This window comes from Struthio camelus, chromosome 4, assembly GCF_040807025.1.
Source record: "Struthio camelus isolate bStrCam1 chromosome 4, bStrCam1.hap1, whole genome shotgun sequence".
Lineage (NCBI taxonomy): Eukaryota > Metazoa > Chordata > Aves > Struthioniformes > Struthionidae > Struthio > Struthio camelus.
Genome location: NC_090945.1, coordinates 41,192,546 through 41,214,027, shown reverse-complemented (window position 1 = coordinate 41,214,027; position 21,482 = coordinate 41,192,546). Strand labels below are relative to the sequence as shown.

The following is a 21,482-nucleotide window of genomic DNA, read 5'->3' as shown; positions in this document are numbered from 1 at the left end:
GCAAAAAGTTCTCGCCCCCAAGCTGAGCAATTGCTATAAGGAAGCAGTTTCCCTGATCAGTTAAGTATCATGCACCTTCATTGTTCTACATAAGTGCTTACTAACAGCAAGGAAAATTGTATGTAATAGCAAAAGTCATACTGTTTTTTTCCAAGGACGAATTGCTTTTAATAAGACTAAAACACAAAGTTCATATCTCTGTACCAAGGGTTTACGAGTCTGGCAGTGCAGCGTGGTTTCATCGCGGCACTCCTCTGCTGGTCAGCTGTAGGTGTGGAGTTTGGTTTGTTCCCGATTGTCTCCTTTCTGTATAGCCGTAATCAACTTTTGAACCATTATTGTGAACCGTTTGAACCTGGAGTTATTGCTGACAAACCCTGTGCTAGACCCAAGGAGTGCCATTCCCTAGATATGTGTTATGGATCAAAATAGTTCTTTTACTTCTGTCTGGCTTCTGACTTTTTCTCTAGCTTATTCTTTCTTTAATTATGCTTGTTGCCATGACAGCTAGGCCCATAAAAACAAAAACCCTTAAAATACAGATTTGGTTAGACGCTATCATATGAGAGCAAGCTAAATGCTTCTTCTGCAGTAATCGCCACTCTCCTAAAACCGAAAGCGTTGCCCTGCGACCCAAGGGCCAAATCCAACCCCCAAGACGTCTCCATCTGGCCTGCCACCTCTAACAGCGACGGAGAGGGGGACCGGGGCTGAAGGCAGATCATCTGCTCTTCTCGCAGACAGTAGTATCTGGAGCACGGAGCGGCTGCTTTAGCTAACGTGCCCCCTGCGGCAACACCAGTGTGGGCCAGTCCCCCCGATGGCTAGGCGCCCTACGCCTATCAGCCGCTGATTCCAAAAGCCGATTACCTAATTGTTCGGTCCTGTCGGCTTTGACCTCGCGCCCGGCCCGAATCCCCTGATCCTTCCCGTTGCTTGCGCTGTCTGGAAACAGCCAGACGGGCTCTCCGGGCGCGGACACGCAGGCACGGGGAACCGGCGCCAGCCGCTTGCGCCGCTGAGCCCGAAGGCCGTATGGACGCAGCTGGTGCGGGGCGCGAGCCTAGACCCAGGCAGCCCGCCCGGCTGGGCAGAGGTGCCTGCTGTGGTGCTGCTTCGCAGGCCGTAGCAGGCAGCAGCAGCCTGGGAACTTAGAGCTCCTCAAAGCAGAAAATATCTCCCCTCTGTTCAAACAGCACAGTGGAGCCAAAGCCGATAAAAGTTTTGCAATAATTTTCCTGCGGCTGCTTTTACTGGAGTTTGTACACAGACTCAGACTCGCTCGTGTCTACGAGAAGAAACTCACAGAAACGTTTCAGTTTCTCTCTTCGGAAATCTTTAAGAAACAGAATGGCCTGTAGGCTCCCCGTTATCTGACAACAGGCCCTATCAGAGGGGAAAAAAAGGCAAAAAATGTAACTACCTGTGAGGGACACCACCACGCAGGCCTGCCTTGCTTCCCCCGGGGAGCTGAGCGGGGCCAGCGCAGGGGCCGGAGCGGCACGCTCCCACCCAGCCAGCCGACCCGGCCCCCAGCACGGCGCCGGGGCAGAAAGGAGGGTACGTCGCCCCTCTCCGAGCCGCGGGCTGCAGCGGCGGCCCTGGAAGCGCTGGCAAGTGCCTGTCCACCTGAGCCAGCGGGATAAACCACCACGCCTGAGCTCAAGCACCGACGTGTATGCAGCTCCTCGCAGTGCTTCTAGTTGGGCTACATGAAGAAAAGACAATTTGCGCTCGGAGCACTTGTTCCTCGATGTTCAGACGTGCTAGTGCTGCAAATGCTGCATTGGTTCACATTTGAAAAGGGATTTCTTTTCAGCCATGGGGTGGGAACAGACATGCTTGTTTCTTAAAGTGCGTGTCTGAATTCTTCAGCAGTTGAAGGAGGCCACAAGACAGGCACAACTGTTCAGCGCAGAGATAAGGAAAACATAGAAAAAGAGAAGAACCCGATAGCCCGCATGAAAGGAAGGGCAGTTGTGAGAAGGGCCACAAACTGGAGGACCTGGGCTAGCTTAAAGCCTTTGTTCGACTATCAGTCTAAGTACAGGTGGGACAACTTATAACTTCAGCACTAATTGAATTCAAGGGTAAACAAAAATGGGGGCAAAACAAAAACACTGCTAGGATAAAAGAACTGCCTAGGCAGTTGTGGCTGCTTTGTCTACATCCAGCCTTTTTACTGCTCGAGTGCCCAGGACCGGAACAATTACACAGAGCAAATAAGACCTAGAAGCCAAAAAGTCAGCGAGAGCGACGAAGGCGTCCTATGAATTTGAACTCCAGAGGAGCGCTGATTCAGATTTGCGTACCTACTCTTTTCCTGACATATGGGCCAAGTTCTGCCCTCAGATAAGCACAGCGGGAATTCAGATAAGGAGTACACAGGACGTAGGTGTTGCTGACAAACGCAGGCGCTCTGCTTCTCTCGCCAAGACCAATGTAACAAATGTAGGATGTGTGGCTACCTCACTCAGGCAAGTGAAGTTTAAAAAATAACTTTCTATTGATGACTGAACCTTGACTTATTTACAGTGATATTTGCAAGCCTGGCTGCATTTGTGTGCCATGATCTCAGAGGTGCAGTCTGTCGTGAACTTTTGGTATTATCCGTTTTCTGTTTTCCATTTGTGACCTTTAGATGCTTATTAAATAATCGCCTACCTTTCCAATAACTGTTCCTTTACTTTAAAAATCTGCAGGAATACGTGATGCTTTGTTACCTCACTAAATAATTCTTCCCAAAATTTTAAAGGAGTCAAAACAGTGCCAGATCACTCTCTTCACAATCCTTGCACAACGTACAAGCACATAATGATTCTTATTTGTCACATTCTCCAGTTTCATTTTCATATCTCAATCTTTTATGTCTTCCAGATGGAAGTGGACTTATTCTTCCTTTCCAGTACCAGTGGAGAGGGACACACATGCCTTAAAATGAACACTGTACTACATTGTGATTCTGTTTCTCTTTGACAGAAAGGACCGTTTCGACAGGCTGCTGAAGACAAAATAACACATCGATACCAAAATCCATGGTAAGCACTTACTAATTTTTGAAAATTTCCTCTATTTACTGCCCTATAAGGATACTCTCTGCAAAAACCTGGAATAGGCAAATTATTGGCATACTTGACCCTGAAGCTGAACAGATCTAATGAAACTCTACCACTGTAACCACTGCTGCGGAAAACCATTGAGAATAGAATATTTAGCTGATATTTTGCAGAAAGTCAATAGACGTCTGCCAGGACTAAACTGCAATACATTTCAAGCACTTAGAAGAGCTCTCTGGGGAATATTTAATTCCCTTTGAAGAGAGAGCCCTGTTTCACAGAACCCCAATTAGTTTTCAGTTAGAATTATTTTTTCCAGTTACTTTGATTAATGCATCTTCAAAGACATCTCAGGTTTACAAAGCATTGTTAATTAGCAGTAATCATCTTCAGCTAGGACTGCGCTACAGAAATTGGCTGGTAGGACTACTTTGGTTGGGAGACTAACAATAGAAAAAGCTCTTATGAGATTGATAGCGCTATTCCAGCAAAATCTCTTTGTGAAAAGAACTGCATACTGTACCAGCAATATGTAAGACGTTATAAGGGTCATCACGAGGAGCTTTGCCAGTATAGCGTGCTGCCAAGGCATTCATAACGGAGACCTAGGCAAGACGCAGCGCAGTGGAAAGGACTGCGGGGCTTTATGGAGAAGGACAGCTTGAGGAGTTTTGTGGTACCCCCTCCCCTCCTTCCCCCAAGAATTACCTGCTGAGAAATACGGTACATTAATGAGGGCAAGGCAATGACCGTAAGGTCTCCGCAGGAAAATGGGAAGTGCCTACATTCCCTAGAAGTAGCGTGCGAAGCAGCAGGCTACGACTGAAGTGCATTCACAGTCACAGCAGGTCTCCAGACGTGCCCACCTGCTCCAGGGGCTAAGGAAACGCTGCCTGCCTCCGCTTGGGAGCCGAACCAACCCTCCGCAGGAACCATCCCTCCGCAGCGCTGCAGCTGTGCCAGGACCGCGGTGCTGCCGCAGGCGAAGGCCCCTGCTCACCCTCTCCCTCCTGCCCTGCTCACTCTCACCCGCTTGCACTGGAAACAGGAGCGGCTCCCCCCAAAACTGCCGCCCTGCACGGTGCCCCACGCTGCGAGGAGCTTGCACAGAATGTTAGGTGTTTGTTTGTTTGTTTTCCCCCTTGCCTGTTGGTACAACCTTGAGCGATAACCGTGCAACCACAGCTGCCCGGAGCTCAAGTGGGTGCAATACGAATACACCCAGTAAATGTCTAAGCCGCTCTTCCACGCTGATTTCTGCATTGTTGGCGGTAGTAGGGGTACCAGGAGCAGATGGACTAGCTGGTCTTCGAAAGCTGTAATCACTCTTCAAACCAAAGCACAGATATCTTTGCTACTGTGCCAGGAGCGGGCAGTCACTGCAACTTTACTGCTTATTTTGGTTATAACAGTAGTGTGCTACTGAGACTCTTGTAGTCTGGTGACAAGCTACAAAATGAAAGATGCTTCCACAAAATCTGTGATCCGATGATATTTTCAGTCCATCACTGGAAGACAGCCAACGCTGCTTTTTAAGCAGGCTTGTTGCAGGTTTGTCATTTTTGTAAAGCATTCATAAAACATGAATCTTATTAAGTGGTTTGAAAGTAATCCTTGTGTAAAATGAACGCTGAGCAAACAAGAAGCAATTTGCTGTTAGGCATGTTTTATTTGCTTTTCGCCACAGGAAGGTAGATAAGAAAACAACGTGACCCAAGTTGGAACCAAATAAATTAAATGCATTTGATTAGCTAATGGAATATCTCATGAAAGGTTGCACTATTAGATAATTAAGTTAGTTTTTTCCTGATATGCTGGGATTCGCTAAATTGTTATGCCTTTTTTTTTTTTTAGGAACTGTCTGAAATATTCAGGGGATTTATATTTCACCATGGCCTTTTTCTTTTCCTTACCATAACTTTCAGTCCTGACTCTTTCCAGTCTTTATAATCAGTGTTCATTTGTAAAAAGCGTTTCTAAGCTAAACAACTTCGCTGAAGTACATTGGTAAAAGGAACATATTTCAGTTATTTCAAACTGAGCGTGGCGTTCTCAGAGATCAGTTCCAATAGCTGTTATACTATTTAGTACCATTTGGTAGGAAAAGACTTAACTCAAGCACGCTCACTTGTGGCTTCTTATGCTGTTTTACAGCAAAACTACTGAAAATGAAAGTTGCATTTTTTTGCCTGCAGCACTGCCCTCACAATATTATTATGGATAGCTACATCCAATTTCTATTAGGTGGATTTTAAGTGTGGTGCTTACTGGGACATACCTCTCCCATGCACTACTGTAAGTGGTGTGGACTGTGTGGTGGCATAGCAGAGACTTCCCATTCCCTTCAGGCCATCACAGCTAGGGCGTTGCAGAGTCTCTGGATAAGAAATACAGTGCATGATCTGTGATGTCTTTATAAGGCTGCCCAGGCTTGTTGAAGGGACAGAGGGAGAAGGGATGAGATTTCCTACGATTACATGCCTGTTCAGTATGCATTTTTTTCAGACAGCACTACTGCTTTGCAAGTATATCTGAGCTCACCCAAACCGTGAGCTGGCAGGCCCCGATTGCCCTCTGGCTAAGCTAAGCAGAGGTGCTAATGCTAAAGGTGCTCAATGCTGCCTTTCGTTATAGACGGAAAGGAATTGACCTGACCCATGGAAATGCCCAAGTCAACATCCAAGGTGGCTCAACAGCAGGAAGTGCAGGCCAGAGCACTAACTCCGGAGGTCCTGGGAGGTTCAGGGCTGAAGAGCTCGTAGGGGACAGAAAGGCATTTCCACAGGGAGCACTGCTTTCCCAGGCAAGCAAAATGCTCGAGTACATATGGAGCTCCCTTAGCTTCATCCTCGTGCTTAAAATCGAGTGCTTTGTGGGATGAAATCTGGCATGCCCTTATGTGAGCAAATTATTTTCATCCGCCTCTAGCCTAATAGAGACTTGCATAATTTGAGAACTCATAGATCTCATTGCTATGGAAACTAACTCTGTATCCTTAGGTCAGTCTTGCTATGTCTGATTTGCAGAGTCTGCATCTAATCTTAAAAAAAGAAAGAAAGAAAGAAAGAAAAGCCTAGCTGTGTTTGCTGTTTCCGTCCCACTTCCCTCTACCTTTGTCTCCCTCCTGTAGCCAGAAGCAGAGTCCTACACCCTTTGCAGGGAACAGAGGTGCTCCTAGCACACCTCTGTCATCCTTTCAATATTGGCAGCTCAGTATCAGGTTACCAGTTTGAATAGCAGCTAGAAGTTAGTGTGGACCTAGGAGCATCTGCGCGCAAACTGAGCTCGCTGGGGGTGAGTGTGCCCGGGGGAAGCCCGGCCTCACACAGCTGCCGTCTTGTTGCTTGTCACTTGCTCATGTGAGCGAGCCAAAAGGCTCACTGGTACGCCAAAATCCTTAACAGCTCTTGCCCAGTCCATGGATTGAATGTGGAAGGATTTACCTGCCCGTTTTCTGAAATCTGCATGGACAAGGAGAAATGCTGCCAGGCGACCATTTAGCTAGTGCCCTCCCAGTAAAGCAGATTGGCTCCAACTTGGGTTGGAGCATCTGTTTAGTTGTAAAAGTTAGGTTTTTTTCTCCTCTTCCCAACCTTTCTCCTTCTGCACTGCTTAAGTTACTCTCATCTTACAGTTTTCCCAAACTTAGACGAGAGAAATTCCTGGGATGATACCCGAGGAGTAGATATCCCTTCAGGGAATTAGCACTTGACACACACCAGTTTCGTTCTTGCACTGACACAGCCAGCGCATGAGTTTTGGGTATTTTTTCTTTTGCTTTTTCTTCTCAATCAGTTTATATATAGGGAGAGCAAAAAAAATGATTTTTTCAGAGGTAGTTCAAGGGTCAATATACACTTGTATTTCATGGCCTCTGAAGACTTTTCTGCATAATTCAAAGTCACACAGAATTCATGCCCCTAATTTTTTTTTAAAGGTGCTGGAATTTTACTACTGCAGCCAGACAAAAGGTTTTTGGTGTGTTTTTTTTTTTTTTTAATTCTCACAAAAAGTTTCCTCGTAACTAATAGAAAGATTATTTTCATAAAACAGAACCATTTCTGTTGTAATATGCCTTTTTTGCTCATAGGTAGGATACATTACATAGTAAAAAAATACATTTTTAGTTTTATTTTAGTTAGTTTTTTAGTTTTAGTTATATAATACCCAGATTTTTTTCTCTTTCTACCAAAAAACAGTACTTTTTCATAAAAATGAAATATTTTCCTCCCATATGCTAGGATATATTTCTGCTTAATGTGTTAGTTTCTATTTTAGTATATATCCTAGTACTGGACAAATGTGCCTAGTCTGGGTAGCATCAGCGTCAATAGCTATAAGCAGAGCTCTTTCTGCCTTATTCTTTACAATTCTTTGCTCTTTGCAGTTTTGTGTAACTTGTGGGATTTTTTTTCCCTTTGGAGAACAAGGTAAATTTCTAGTATCTGCTCAAAATAGTAATTATTTTGAAAAGTTAAGCTCATATTCATATTAAACTAGTGCAACTCCTTACTGTGGATTTTTTCCTCTGTATGAGTGAAGTCACTATCTCACCCTGCTTCCTTTCCAACTAAGTCAAATGTTAGAAGTGTAAGATCATATGCAGGCATCCAAGCTTTTGGAGAAACAGGATCATACAATGGTGGAAAATTAGAAGAAAGCATTTTTTAAAGGTTGAAGGGAATTCAGCTTCAATAGACAGAGAAAATCCCACAAGCTTAATTCTTGTAATTGATGGCAGTGACACACACTCTGCTTTTTGGGATGAGTATTATTCCATAAAAGAATGCAACATGAACCAGTAGTTAAACTAGGACAGATGTTGCTGGAAATATTTAAAAGATATTTACTTTATATTATTAGTGATCAAATATGCAATGCTCTTGGGCATCTCATCCTCGTGACTTCCCACAAGACATAATATTTTCCTTGTTGGAAAATGCAAATAACTAAGTTGTAGGCAGCTTTTAGGAACTGAAATATTTTGGACTGAAGATGTAGCTGCTTGAGTATCCACAGCATCATCCCCCCTGCCAAGCCAACTGCTTCCCTGGGCTTGTGTCCCTTATTCCCTCCATGCATTAAAAACGACCCCCTATCCCTTATTCACCCTGTGCCAGCTCAACGCCGATACTTTCCTCTTCAGCTTTTCAATGAGGAAGCTCCACTGTCGAATAGCTGGAGCGAGCTGTCCCTTCCTCCTGAGGCTGCTGCTCAGGATAACCTATTTCTTCCTGCCATTTCCCTGGGCTTGACCTAAGAAATGAAAAGGAATTTTTCTGACCAGGTTGTGAATCAGCAAACACAGGGCTTTTCTTCATAAAGCTGACAAAGGTTTAAGCTATCCCAGTAAACCTGCTGCAATCTTCTCTAGATACACTTTTAGTGGTTTAAAAAAAAGAAATCGCTGCAGAGTTAATGCAGAGTTCCTGTAAAGTTAAAGCTGATTTAGGAATACTCACATAGCTAAGTTGCATTAATATAATCCCCTTTAACTAATCAGGCGTAAGTTGTATGTGGAACGTACCCAGATCCTCTATTACAGATGAAAAAAGGCTGATCAGCTGCACAGAAAAGGAGGCGTGTACTCTCTTTTCCTTTTTTTTCCCCTCTTTTTCTCTCCCCTGAGCCTCCCATCTTTTCAGAATGAAAACAGACTATATTGCATTAAAGCAGAGCCAGCACAGAAGAGAAAATATTTCTTCAGGATCTCCTTACTGTTTGCCCAACTATCTGCTCCGTCCTTCGTTGCCTATTTGACACAACAGTAGTTCTGGCTCCTCTGAGCCTCTGCAGTCTCGTCCCGCAGCCCTCCTGCCTATCGGCAGCCAGGCGGGCGTGGGGCCGCCACACGACAGACAGATAATGCCTTTTGGCTTTTTAAAATAATAGTGACCCATATCATGCTCTCAAAGCTAAAAAAGCGAAACCATTGTTTCATCCTTCATCTTCGTTACATACCCTCATGTCATTGAACTCTTTTTTGGTTTCTTAGCTCCCATCTGCCTCCCATTTTCGGTTCCCCAGTGGTTGCTCAGCCCCAGTGAGCTGCTGAGGCCCCCCGCCAGGGACAGGGCCGGTGCTGTGTGGCCAACAGAGGCGTCTGGCAGGAGGCCACTGCGTGGGCTGTGGCTGCAGAGCGCCGCCGGGGTGCCCGGAGGGGAAGGTCACGAGCTAGATGGTGAGGCTGATGCCCAAAGTCTGCCACATGACAGGGTTACCCCCTGCTACAGCGACAGATTTTTTTCCTTCAGGTCCTCAGCCTATATCTTCTTTTTTCTCTCTCCTATGGTTTGTGTTCCCAGATTAAGTGCAAGGCTGCACTAGAGCTAGCCTGGAGGTTACTGCTGGAAATTTCCCACCACCTCTCCTACACGTCTACCTTTAATAGGGATTGAACTTTTTTAACCTTATCGTGGACATCTATGGCCTGTTGCTGATGGTCAATGAAGGAGGCTTGCTTCTAGAAGAGGTGAACGTCTATGCTGAGGTGGCAAGGCAAAACACTGGGGAGAGCATTTTAAAAGAAGACTTACTGGCTTCTTCTGATTCCCAGTTAGTGATGACAGCAGGCCAGAAGAAACAAACTAGCTGGGCTGTGGCCAGTCATATGCTGGCCAAAGAGTAAGCCTTCCTCAGACTCCTATATTTTAAATGGTCATGTGCTGATTATGTTGCTCTTATATCATTTACAGCATGTTTCCCTACCTTTAAGCCCTTTCTATATCTAAAATGTTTTTTCTACAGTGTGGCCATATATTATTTTTCTCATCAGACTGACGGCACAGAAATTGATACTGCTCTTACACCGCTGCAATCCCACTGACTTCAGGGGAATTACTTTCCATTAGAGCAAGTGAAATCAGAATGAATAAATACACCATTTCTCTGTTATTAACTGTTATGCTGCAAAGCCCACTGGAGTAGTCGGAGAAAGTAGAAGATTGATTCATCCTTTATTCTTAAGATTGATTCATCCTTTATTCTTATTCACTGCTGCTCTTGTGCATATGACAGGATAAACTACTTTATTCAGATACACCTAGAGAGTGAGCTAAGAAGATAAACGCCTGTTACATATATAACCCTTTCTCAGATATCAGATCTCGTTAGCGCGTAAATCAGAGTCTGCTCGTCTTGTCATGCAGGTCATCAGCTCTGGCAAACAGCCTTTGTGGCTGGCCAGACAGGGTCTTCTCTTTTTAGCCACGGAGCCCACTGAGTACCAAAACCACCACGACAGAGCAGAGAGAGGCAGAGACAGAATAATTATCTATGATCTCTTCTTACTATCAAGTTGGAAACAATATTTTTATTTTCTCTAGCACTTCCTGCTGGGATTCAAAGCACTTAAGCATTCAGTCAGTCACAGAGGCCACTCGTCCTCATGTTATAAATGGGAAAACCCTGAGACCTAGAGATTTTAAATTATTTGTCCTTGGTCATAGATGTGGCAGAGCCAGAAATAGTTCCAGATTGCCATTTGAATACATTGAACCACAAGACAATCCCTCTTCTTCATTACTCCTTAGTGTTTAATTTAGATGCAAACATAAAAAGGCAACAGAAAAAAGCCTTCAAGCCCAGATCCACCGTGAGTCAGACATACAGAGCTGCCAAACCCCATCCAGCCATTGCACTACTGCTGTAGGAAAAGCTGGCCATTGTCGCCCTATGCAGGGGACAGCTACGATTGCCTCTCATGCAGATACTCCCCGGCTGGGGTGCGAGTCATTCTAGAAGAGGAAGGGAAAGGATTTGTCAAAGCCAGACCTGTTCTAGAGATACATCCTCATAAACAGGTTGAGGAACCACCCTACACAATATGCTAAATCGATCTCAAGTCACAGGTGCCTAGCGGAGCTCTTCCCGAGCCAGTCTGGCCCTGCTGTTTCCCTCCTGTGTGTTAATGGAATAGCCTATTGCAAATGTTTAATCCAGCAGTTATTAATGACAGTCTTTCTCTTCCCAATGAAAACCCATTTTTTTTCCTGCTAACTTCCTTTTAGACAAAAAGGAGTAATTAATATCTCACAGTGCTTTGTAACGAAGAGGTCATTTACTTTCTCAGCAGCTTTTATCTCCATGGATGCAACCAAAGACTTGTGATATGGCTTATGATGATACTATTCTGAGCTTTGCCTATGTGCTTAGATACACCTACTGAAGTGAGCAGCAGCAAAATGGTTGGAAATATGGGCATATTCAGAGTTAGCCCCCTGCACAGGATGAGCTGGGGATAGTTCCAGCTTGTAACTCTCACGTCTAACTGCGCACAGTAAGGTTCCTCTTGGTGAAGTAAGTTTTCCTGCCTTCACATTCAGCTGTGCACTGATTCACGTCTTGAAGATTTTCTTTATGCACAAGACATTGAATATATTTTTGTTTTAAACTACGAACTATAAAAGTTATTTTCTCATCTTTGCCTTCTATTGACACATTCTCAGCAACTCTCCGTATTTCTCTAAAACAAATAGGTTTCCTCTGCCCTTCTCACGCCCCCTCCCCCAATTTAGAAATGTCAGGAATTATAATTGCTGACTTGCGCTAGCTGCAGGAATACAGAGAAGCGAGGCCTTGCTATAAGCTGAAATTTGACCTGCAGTTTTCTTAGCCTTCAGCCGAAGGAAAGATGATGTTGTCTCTTGCATAAAGGGGTTTCACCAAACCCTTGCATAAACCATAACCTGCTCTCAACCATTCCTGGTTAATAGTTTGAGTTAAATAGATTAGCAAACAAACGAGTAACGATTTAGTTGGCCTGACTAGATGTTCTTACTGTTTTTAATAATGCGATGAAAACATTGCAGCGCAAGTTTCCCTCTTTTCTTTGGCACTAACTCATGATTTCAGGCTATCCCGCAGCAAAATCGAGGAAGTTAAGACCTAATATTTCTGATTGTTTGGCACAGGTACTCCTTTTGCACAGGTGCAGGACAATTACTGAACAGAACAATTGCAGAATTCCTGAACAGAGCAATTACACAAGCACCAAACAATCACACAGGTACTAGAACAATTCAGTCTGCAGGAAAGAAGAGAATAGAGTCAAAACCAGCTCAGTCCCTTGGTTTCCACTGTAGCGTTCACTGCTGTAAAAGGCAGTTTCATATAATCACAACAGCAAGCTCCTATAACAGAATACATTAAAAACACATCTGTTCAATATAAGAATGCCATTTTACAAAGGTCATGCTTTCAGTTTTGAGGAAACTGCTAGTCACAAGCAAAATGCCAATCTATCATATCACAAAGCGTTGACTTGTCTATTCCCTAGTTGCCTTAGCTACAAAAATGAGACAAGTAGTAGTATTTACCTACCTCCTCAGATGCTGAAATTTTCAGTCATAAATTAAAAATACATTCTACTGAATATTTTAAAAGAGGCACATGTAAAATAAGACATCCTCCCATGAAGAGGATAATATATGGGAAATATATTATTAGAGTCTCATTAGGAAAAAGAATAACCATGAAAAAACAATAATTATCCTGGAAATATTTCATTGATTTTAGTAGTTTACCTAACTGGACACAACATTCCATAGCATTTATTTAGAAGATAGTTACCTGATACTAAGCTTCCAACTTTTTTACACAAACTGCCATTTCTTTAATTTCAGGGAGTCTCTCCTCTCCCTTGAAGTGTCTGCAGCCCTAGGGCTCTGTTCCTAGAGACAGTTTAAAGGACACTTCTACAGACACACTAATTTTGCATCATCTCACGCGTAGCTTCACAGTGCTATTTCCTATCTTTTTGACCTGCCTTCTGTAAAGTTTCCAACAGCTTTGAAAGATGACTTTCTGCTAGAAGAAACTAACCCCAGGTAAATTTATTGCATCATTTAATCCACAGCCTGCTATTGAATAGAGCAGTCTAGCTCTTCGTCCATTTATCTCTTGGGCACTTAGTTAATGAAGAAAGAGAATTTTGCTGATTGTATTGGCTAAATTTTTTGTTTTTCAAAACGTTAGCCACACAAAAAGATGAATTCTCATCAGTTCAGATGGATGGGGAGGAGCACAGTACTGACAATAATATTCATTCTTTTCTTGTTTGTCCTAAGTGATAGTTGAGAGTAATTCAGGTTTCTGTATGTCAAGCAGTAGAGGCAGCAACTATTGTAATTATGATTGCCCAATACTTTCCTTTTTAAGGAGCTACTTTTTGGTGATTTATATCTTTTCTGAAGAAACTATGCAATTAAAATAGCTGCCGCCGGCTAGCAGTTATTTTTTTTTATAAGATTCAGCAATAATGCATCATCTTTTTCTCAAGAGGAAGGGAATAGAGAAACATATTTCTTTCCCCTTATTAAAAATAATTAATAAAAGGAACAGTTTTCATTAGTTCTAACACCAAGTAACTCCACAGAGGAGACTTGAAGTTTCCCAAGTTTGCCATCCTGAGGTGGATGTGCTTTTGCAGTTTCCACTCAACCTAAGTGCTGTGGCTCAGGGCAAACAGTTTTATCACCTCAGAAGAAACCTATAAGAATTTGTCACGTAAATTAAGTGAATATCTCCAGTATTGCATGTGCTTCATGTCCTCTGAACAGGGAAAGGACAGAACAGGTATAATGATGGGGAGGAATGAAAATAATGTGACATCAGAGAGAGCGGCAATGAGGAGGAAAAGAGGTGAGAGCAGAAGTGCCCGAAAACAACAGTGGGAGCAGAGAATGGGGGGAAAGACTGCAAACAAGAAGGAGGCAAAGGCAGAAGCTGGAGAGGTAGAGGTGGGAGTGAAAGAGGTCTTTAATCAGTCCTCTGTCACATACACTTTGTTTCAGAATTTGGCAATGAACACACAGTTTTTGAGCCTCAACATTCCTTTGCTGTCTAGCAAACAGCTATAAAGCCTCATGGGAAAAAAGACAAGCTTGCTCATTCCCCTCATTTCCTACCTTTAAATGTTTCCTTCTGCACCTTAATGTTACTTGAATTTCTTTTTTAACGTAATAAAAAATCCCTACCGTAGCAGCATTAAAAGACAATCGGATTTGACTGTTGGCTGAAGCACAGTATGAATACAAATAATTAAACAAGAGGTGACAATCGAGAAATTCTGGTTCTGTTACAGAGTTAGTGCTACGTGGGCGTTTTTGTGTGCTTGTATATATTTTAAGCACTGATTATCTATGCAACTTAAAAAAAATTCCTAATCATTTTACTCAAGGTAAGGATTGAGAGAAAATTAGGGCTGATAATGGCAAAATATTCAAACAAAAGTATTAATTATAACTCTGTTATTGCTTTTAAATGGCACATGACACCCAGATTGGTTCAGGAAGAAAACAGGTTTGGGGCTGGATAGTGGCTGGTGTTTTTGTTGGTTTTTTTGTGGCTAAGGATGGCCAGATGGATAAGGATTTTATCATAGGTATTGGCACATCAATGCTGCTGAAAGCCTGACACTTGATGTGTTGACTCAAAGTTGCAACATCGGATTTTCATCAATACTAAATTCATGCAGTGTTTCTAAAACTGCAGTCTGGATGTGTCACCAAAGTTTCTGTATTACCTATCTCAAAGGAAGAAAACCCACAAACGTTAGGAATTATTCTGTCTTATGTGGAAAAAAATGAGCGAAAAGCATACACCCCACAAGAAGAGCCGTAATTCTTGAAAAGTATGCATGCAAACACATATACAAACTTCTGCTCATTCCTATACCTAGCTGGCAAATACGTCAAAAAGTATACTGACTTCTTTATATCAACCAGCTTGGGAAAAAAAGGATTTAACCTGCAGTCTACCTCTGCATTACAACCCAGCCTCCAGACTGGCGAAAAGCACTCCGTAATCCCCAAACCCTGTGGTGTCAATGAACTTCTAACAAGCATGCAAATTTTTGAAAATACATGTAGCCAGATTCATCAATTACATTCCTGATTTTCTAACTCAGGTATCAAAACAGTGTTACTGTTGACTCAGAAGACCTGAAGCAACGTAATCCGGCTGGCACAGAGCAGGCTCCAATGGAGTCACACAGCGGTGGCTTTTATCTTTGTTTCTCCATTTGTAACACGGACAAAGGGAGCCATCTGCACTCCTGAAAGATCTTCTCTCAGCAGTTTCCCTTTTGAGACTGTACTGTGAGGGAAAGAGCTAACTAATCTATTTGTGGCCTTCAAACAGTACACTAGAAACTTTATAAGCATGGACAGGTGCCTCCCTGGGAAAGCTGGTCATCTAATTTTAGATATGTCAAGATGAACAAGAGAAAGAAAACAGAAGGAGAGAGCAGGGTTAGCAAGGAAAGGATTCCGGCTAGTAAGAACATGGGGTAATTGGATCAGCGCATGTCCGCACAGCATGACATTTCATTACTAACTGCTTTCACATGAATGATATAAAACTTTGCTATTAACATCACTTGATCTGCAGTGATTAAACATCTCCATGGAGTTTCTCCTCTCCAGTAAAATAGGAATTCTTTCTAAATCAGCTCTTATCTCTTAGCCACCTTCATAACAGATCGTCTCTATTATTGCAGACTTTAATCACACTAGTGACACCAACTGTCTGAATCATTGCAGAAAGGTTATCTGTGTTGAGCCAATTGCAGCAAATAGCAAGAGGGTGCTCCGAAAAACGAACAGAAAGCTGCTGCATTTGAGATATAACAGAGAAGGTCAACATTTTCCTGACTAACGAGGGATTTTGGTCAGGAGACACTGGAAATGAGGTAGATTTTGGATGCTTCATCCACCGAGAGCAGGATTTGCTTCGCTTGCAGTGCCTCTGGGTAATCAGCAGCCCAGCTGGAAGCCATAAGCAGCTATCAGCATCGTGCGCATGACATCACTGTGGTACAGAGCACATTTTTCACATAGTAAGACAGCATGGATGCAGTCCGTTAGCTGAGGGAGTTTATTACATAGTCAAGTTTCTGGCTGCAGATCCTTCCTTTTTTTCAGGTTAAGCTTTTTATTTTGTTAGGGTGATCATGTTTTTCGACCGCACAGAGTTTATTTAAAAAGTCATTAATAACAGCATCAGTTAAACTTGGGTGTCGGAACACCTAATAACTGATTTCTGAAACACGTACAATGCATTACAATTCTTCTTTGGTTCTCTAAAGGTGCTGTAGTTTCTGGCTGTAAATTTTGCTCAAGAGTAGTGCCAACTGCTTTGTGAAACGTGCAGAACTCACCGAAAGCAGTGTGATAAAGGAACACACATATTGAACTTCAGCAGGGCTAGCCCCTGGGAATAATACGGTTTTGTACCTCGTCACAGGCCACCTTGTGAAAGAGAAATGAATCAGCCACATGCTTTGCCCTGTAGCCTCCTGGAAGGTATACTAAGCGGCAGGCTCGGGGGCCAACTTTTTACCTTAATATGCCTTTGGGAAAGAGGAATTACTATTGCTGAGGAATTTTGCAGCATGCTAAGAAATTTCATAATCCCAGAGCAGACAGAGATGGGAGACAGCCTGGATCTGTAAAGTTGAAGGACTAAGCCATTGCTTTGCCTGTGTGCCTGTGGAAGCCACTGCCACCTAGGTCTGCAGCTGGATCGCCTTTTTTGTGCTAAGAGAGCAATGTGGCTAACTCAAGAGACAGGGATTCATCTGGGGGCTCAGACAGAAAACCAACACGGGTGCTGTTATGACAGGCCACACTGCCTGTAGCCAGTGGACCATGGTCTGCTTTTAGATCTCCGAGGGAAAAACCCCAAAGCCCAGAACTCTGCTGCAGTCCCACAGGTATTTGCATAACACACAGTAAGAAATTATATGTTAAGCGACACAGAAGCTGTTACTGCGCACCAGCTCCTCCTAAGAGTTGATTTAGGAGAAGCCTGTCCTTTGATTTCAGAGACCATGGGATCAAGCTTTGCTCATGACCTCTAGAGTGAAAAAATACATAGAGAACTAGTCTTGAGGTTAAATATAAGGGCTCTAAAGACAGAGCAAAAACACTTGTAATTCTGCAGCTCTTTCAGCTGTTTGCATTTGGCTACTGCATCTTTAAGAGAAAAATAGAGTATAGAATTCCTGTTTGTGCAGACCAATATTAATATATTTAGCCAGAGACTAAGAAATTATACCTCCTGCATCAGCTCCAAAGAAATGATTTTATAAACCTGCCCTTCCAGAAGCATGTCTGAGTTGTGTGCAGTTCATAGTTCTGGTAAGAGCTTTCCGTTTAAAAGTTTCCATTGAACTATATTATTTCTAGCAGATTCTGGCACAAACTAGCTGCAATATGATGTGAAAAGCTACTTCTTGCTGATAGGCAGAAGTCAAGTCAAGGAACATAAGTTTTCCTGTTTTGCTCAGCAAAACAGACTTCTGTGAGGTTCTTCAGGTCTGAGTGATTTCTAAAGATGGCATGATATCAGACCTAAACTAACAAAATACTTTTAAAGTCTCAGTTTTCAAATCTTTAGTTGGTCATATTTCCACATTTACAGGTGATTTGAAAGGGAATTTTACACTGCATTAGCAAAGCATGAATGCTAGCAAGAGTGAAGGACACAAAGTGGTTTTATTTCTATAAGACCTGGTACTAAAGCTACAGTTTTTAATAGCTTTCAGTTAACTTGGGCAAAGGAAGCTAGATAAAACATATTACAGAAACTTAAGATTTGTTGCACTTCACATATAGTTAAAATAATACATTGCAAAAAGTAGAAATAGTGGTCACAAGTCCTTAACTGGAGGGACACGCGACCAAAATAACCGAGGTCAGGTTCAGTCAGATTACACTGATGGGCAAGTTTGAAAAACAAATTAAAAGATCATAATTTTAATAAAATTTTGGCCAGATTAACAAGAGGACTGAGTCCCAATTCTAGTGGGACACCCATGTCTTGAACACAGCACAGTTCAAACGTATTTTTTTTAGGATTACTAGTGCTTTGGGGTGTCAGTTCTCTTACTGAGTGTTTATACAATGTCTGGTGTGGAGTCTCGATCTCGCATGAGCAAAAAGCTTTGAAAGAGGAAGCCAACATTTTCTCATCCTCCACCAGCTGGCAGCATACAGTCACCTTTCACACACTAGACAGCAGTTTAATTAAAGAAGTGGACTCTGTCTTTTACGCAAGCATGACTGTTAGGGTCTGATTTAAGAATTTTGAACTTCTGGGTGAACTCTTAGTTCAGGCACTATTTGACCTTGGTTTCCCAGCAGTCACCGCTCGAAGCCTGCGCGCTCTCCTTAGAACTGCTCCATCTCTTGATGGATGTTTCCAGCTGACCCCTTTGATCCTATTTGAAGACACTGAGTGGGGGCAGTTCATCTAATGGAAAAATATTCAGCCTGAAGAACAACAGCTGTAGCTCCAAAAGAAGTTAGAAAGCCTTTCATATGACGCTCTCTTCCTTCTCCTTCCTAAAAAGCTGCTTTCTGTGTGTGAAGTATGCTCAGTAGTAGTTCTTAATTCTCTGATGCATTTGCCTTTCCCCAACCAGCCAAGGGGACAGCAGTTGTGCAGCTGCTGCTACCGCAACTAATTTATTAGCAGCTTCTTTTGCCTGTGTTCAGAGCGCTAACAATCATAACTCACTCACCCCACTCTTGAAGAAAACAGAGCTATACGATGCTCTTCTACAGTTGTTAGAGCTGTGGAAAATACTCAACTGGATTGCTGGCTCCCACTTATTCCCCTCCACCTGAAACCCCGCATCTCTACGTAAGTTCTGAAACGATCGGGAAGTGGAACCACAAATTGGAAACAGAACGATCACACAGAATTTTACTTAGCTTCTCCGAAAGTTACTCATGTTATTAGAACGTCATTAAGGTTAGAAATAATGACAGCTACCCTCACAGGGGATTTAGTAGTGATGAGGGCCTAGGAAGGAAACAATTAAGATGCATTTTAATAGGTTACCTTAGTCTCCTGTGGAATAACAATCAGGTCCGATATGGCATACCCTGAAGTGTACAGGGTCTGCAAAGCTGAGTGATTTGCTGCCAATCTAGAGCTAAGCAAGCAATCTGAAACCCGTTATTTTACAATAACTGTGGCTGGGGAAAAAGGAGAATTAAATTGGCATCGGTCCCACAGAAAAAACATGCACTTCTGTGCTATAGCCAGCTGTAGCTCAGTTACCTCCAGTGCTTGAGCATGTAGCTTTCGTGTTATAGCTGAGCTGAGATAATGGGTAGGTGATGCTGGAAAGGGGAGTTGTGCTTCTCCCTCTCATCCTCAACACCTGGCTAAGGATTTCCCAAGTTATCAGTAGTAGCTCTGACCTGACTCCACTTCAAGTAGGTACTGTAAGGTACCAGCAAACAAAAGCGATCACCTGCAGATTGGCTTAACTGTTGTGAAACCACTGCTCAGGACAATACTTTCATGGCTGCTTTAAGTGGGCTGTGCTAAAAGGGGCAAACCTGCTGTTCTCTTCACCTGGTGCAGCTGCTTCCCTTGCGCAGGCAGTAGCCCTCACACACCCGGAGGATGAGCTCAGAGACCTAACCTTGCTGAAATCTAATTCAATGGACACAAAGATCACAAAAACGCCTTTTCACCCAAACAGCGTCCCTTCCCATAGCAAGGACCTGGCCCTTTCTTTCTTTTGCTGTTGAACCTTGCATTTCTTCCCCTCTGGGAACAGCTCTAGTTAAAAGGCATGTGGGAAAAACCCAGATTCCAGCTGGGTTTGGCACCTACAGTTCTTCTCTTCAGAAACCTGTGGTGCATCTCAACCAGTTGCCTTGCAACAAAAGCACTATTTAATCTCAAGCAGCATAAAGAAATCCTTTAAATCCTTTGTTCTAATACACAGCCTATATGTTTGTCTAATTATCCGAAAGGCACCTTATTCCCAAGGAGACCCATCATCTTCAGATACTCAGCAGCTGGCCAAAAATCAACCAACTCCAAGAACAACTGCCAGGATTGCCATGGCAACTTATCCCCTTAGAGAAGGACGGTCATGTTTTGTCTAGTCATGGATGCTTTTGATCTTCCAATTCCTACCCTTATAGATTAAAATAAATAGCACCAAGATTGAATTAGGAACTCATAACAGACATTGATACAGAGAAGTGGGATTTATGACCCATAATTTTACATTTTTGCTCATTCTTAAACTTCCTACCCTTTCACATGGTTTAAAGCCATTACACCAGTCACACTATTTCAAATCACATGCATGGTTCAGTGCAAAACAATATCATATCATTTTCTATACTAAGAGGAACTAGTCTGCATTGCCACAGCAGAACGTTTATTGTCAACGTGCTATTGCTTTCACACATTGATAGGCAGGTATAAAAGCTGTTTCTGGAGAGCGCTAAATTAACACCTTGTATGCTCCACATGCTTGCCTGTAACACCTTCCCACTGCCTTAAACAAGAAACTCATTCAGACATCTTTTACTTCTGCTTTTCTTTGCCTGACAATTAGCACTTCTCTTCCTTGAGCGGTTACGTGCTCTTGCTATTTTTCACTCAGTGTTGTTCAGCAGCTTGCTCCGAGTTATTTTCCACATCATCAATGCATCTCAAGCAAAAAATAAAGATGCATAAGAGCAAAGAAGCAGGTGTTTGGAAAACAAGATATATTTCTTTGGCAGCATCCATCTGGTAGATACTTTTAGCTAAATCTCAACCCTTGTGTACAGTTACAGTTGTGCCTATAATAAGCATTAGAGGCAATATATAAGAATGAAAGAGTATTCTTTTTCTCTCTTCCCTTTCCTAAAAGGGAGATAGATGCCTGGATGCCAGATACAATTTCTCTGACTCTTAAAGGAATTATGGGGAGGGGAAAAGGGAAGAGGCGGGTGTTTTGTTGCTTTTTAAATCAGCACAGCTTGTCCAGTAGTCCAGTGATGAATGCATTACCTTAGGACTCAGGAGGTCAGGTACTAATCTTTGCCACAGCCTTCCCACATACCTTCAGACAATCAGTTCATCTTTCTGTAACAAACTGTATTAATTACCAGAACGTTGAGGAAAACAAACAGAAGATTCTTTTGTGTTGAGCCATAGACACAGGGCTGAAATTCCTGACCTGCCACCAGTCAAACTTAATCCAGAATTAGGAATGGTTTGGTCATTGCGGTTAACTCAGAATAGCATTGAGATTAGGCTAACATATTACAGAGCAGCTAGAGGCAGGTATAGTGATTCCAGAGGTGGTTTTAGTATTGCCACATAGTGCTATACTATACTGATAAGCAGCCTACAGGGTAGGCTCTATGCTCTACTTCATTGCAGAGCATGTAAAGCTGCCTCTGACTCAGGCCAGTCCTCTAGAGTCACGTTTCAACCTGAGCTACATGTAACCCGGTTCAGCTTCAGAGCTTAGAGAAAAAGGGCAATGGCTTACATCATGGCAGTTAACCATCATCAAGGTCTTGGAAGTGTTACAAAGCAAAATATAGTTTGATCCTGCCAGAGATTTCACCCCAGACAGCTAACAAGCTCATCTGTGTGCAGAATTGAGGTTTCATG

General features: G+C 42.9%; 1 protein-coding gene across 1 annotated transcript in view; it reads left to right on the top strand.

Annotated features, from left to right (window-relative positions):
- SPMIP2 (sperm microtubule inner protein 2) overlaps window positions 1-21,482 on the top strand; it is a 31,023-nt gene that overhangs the window by 8,135 nt on the left and 1,406 nt on the right. The window contains exon 3 of the mRNA XM_068941050.1: window positions 2,980-3,038. Within this exon, the coding sequence (XP_068797151.1) occupies window positions 2,980-3,038 (59 nt within the window). The remainder of the gene's footprint in view (window positions 1-2,979; window positions 3,039-21,482) is intronic.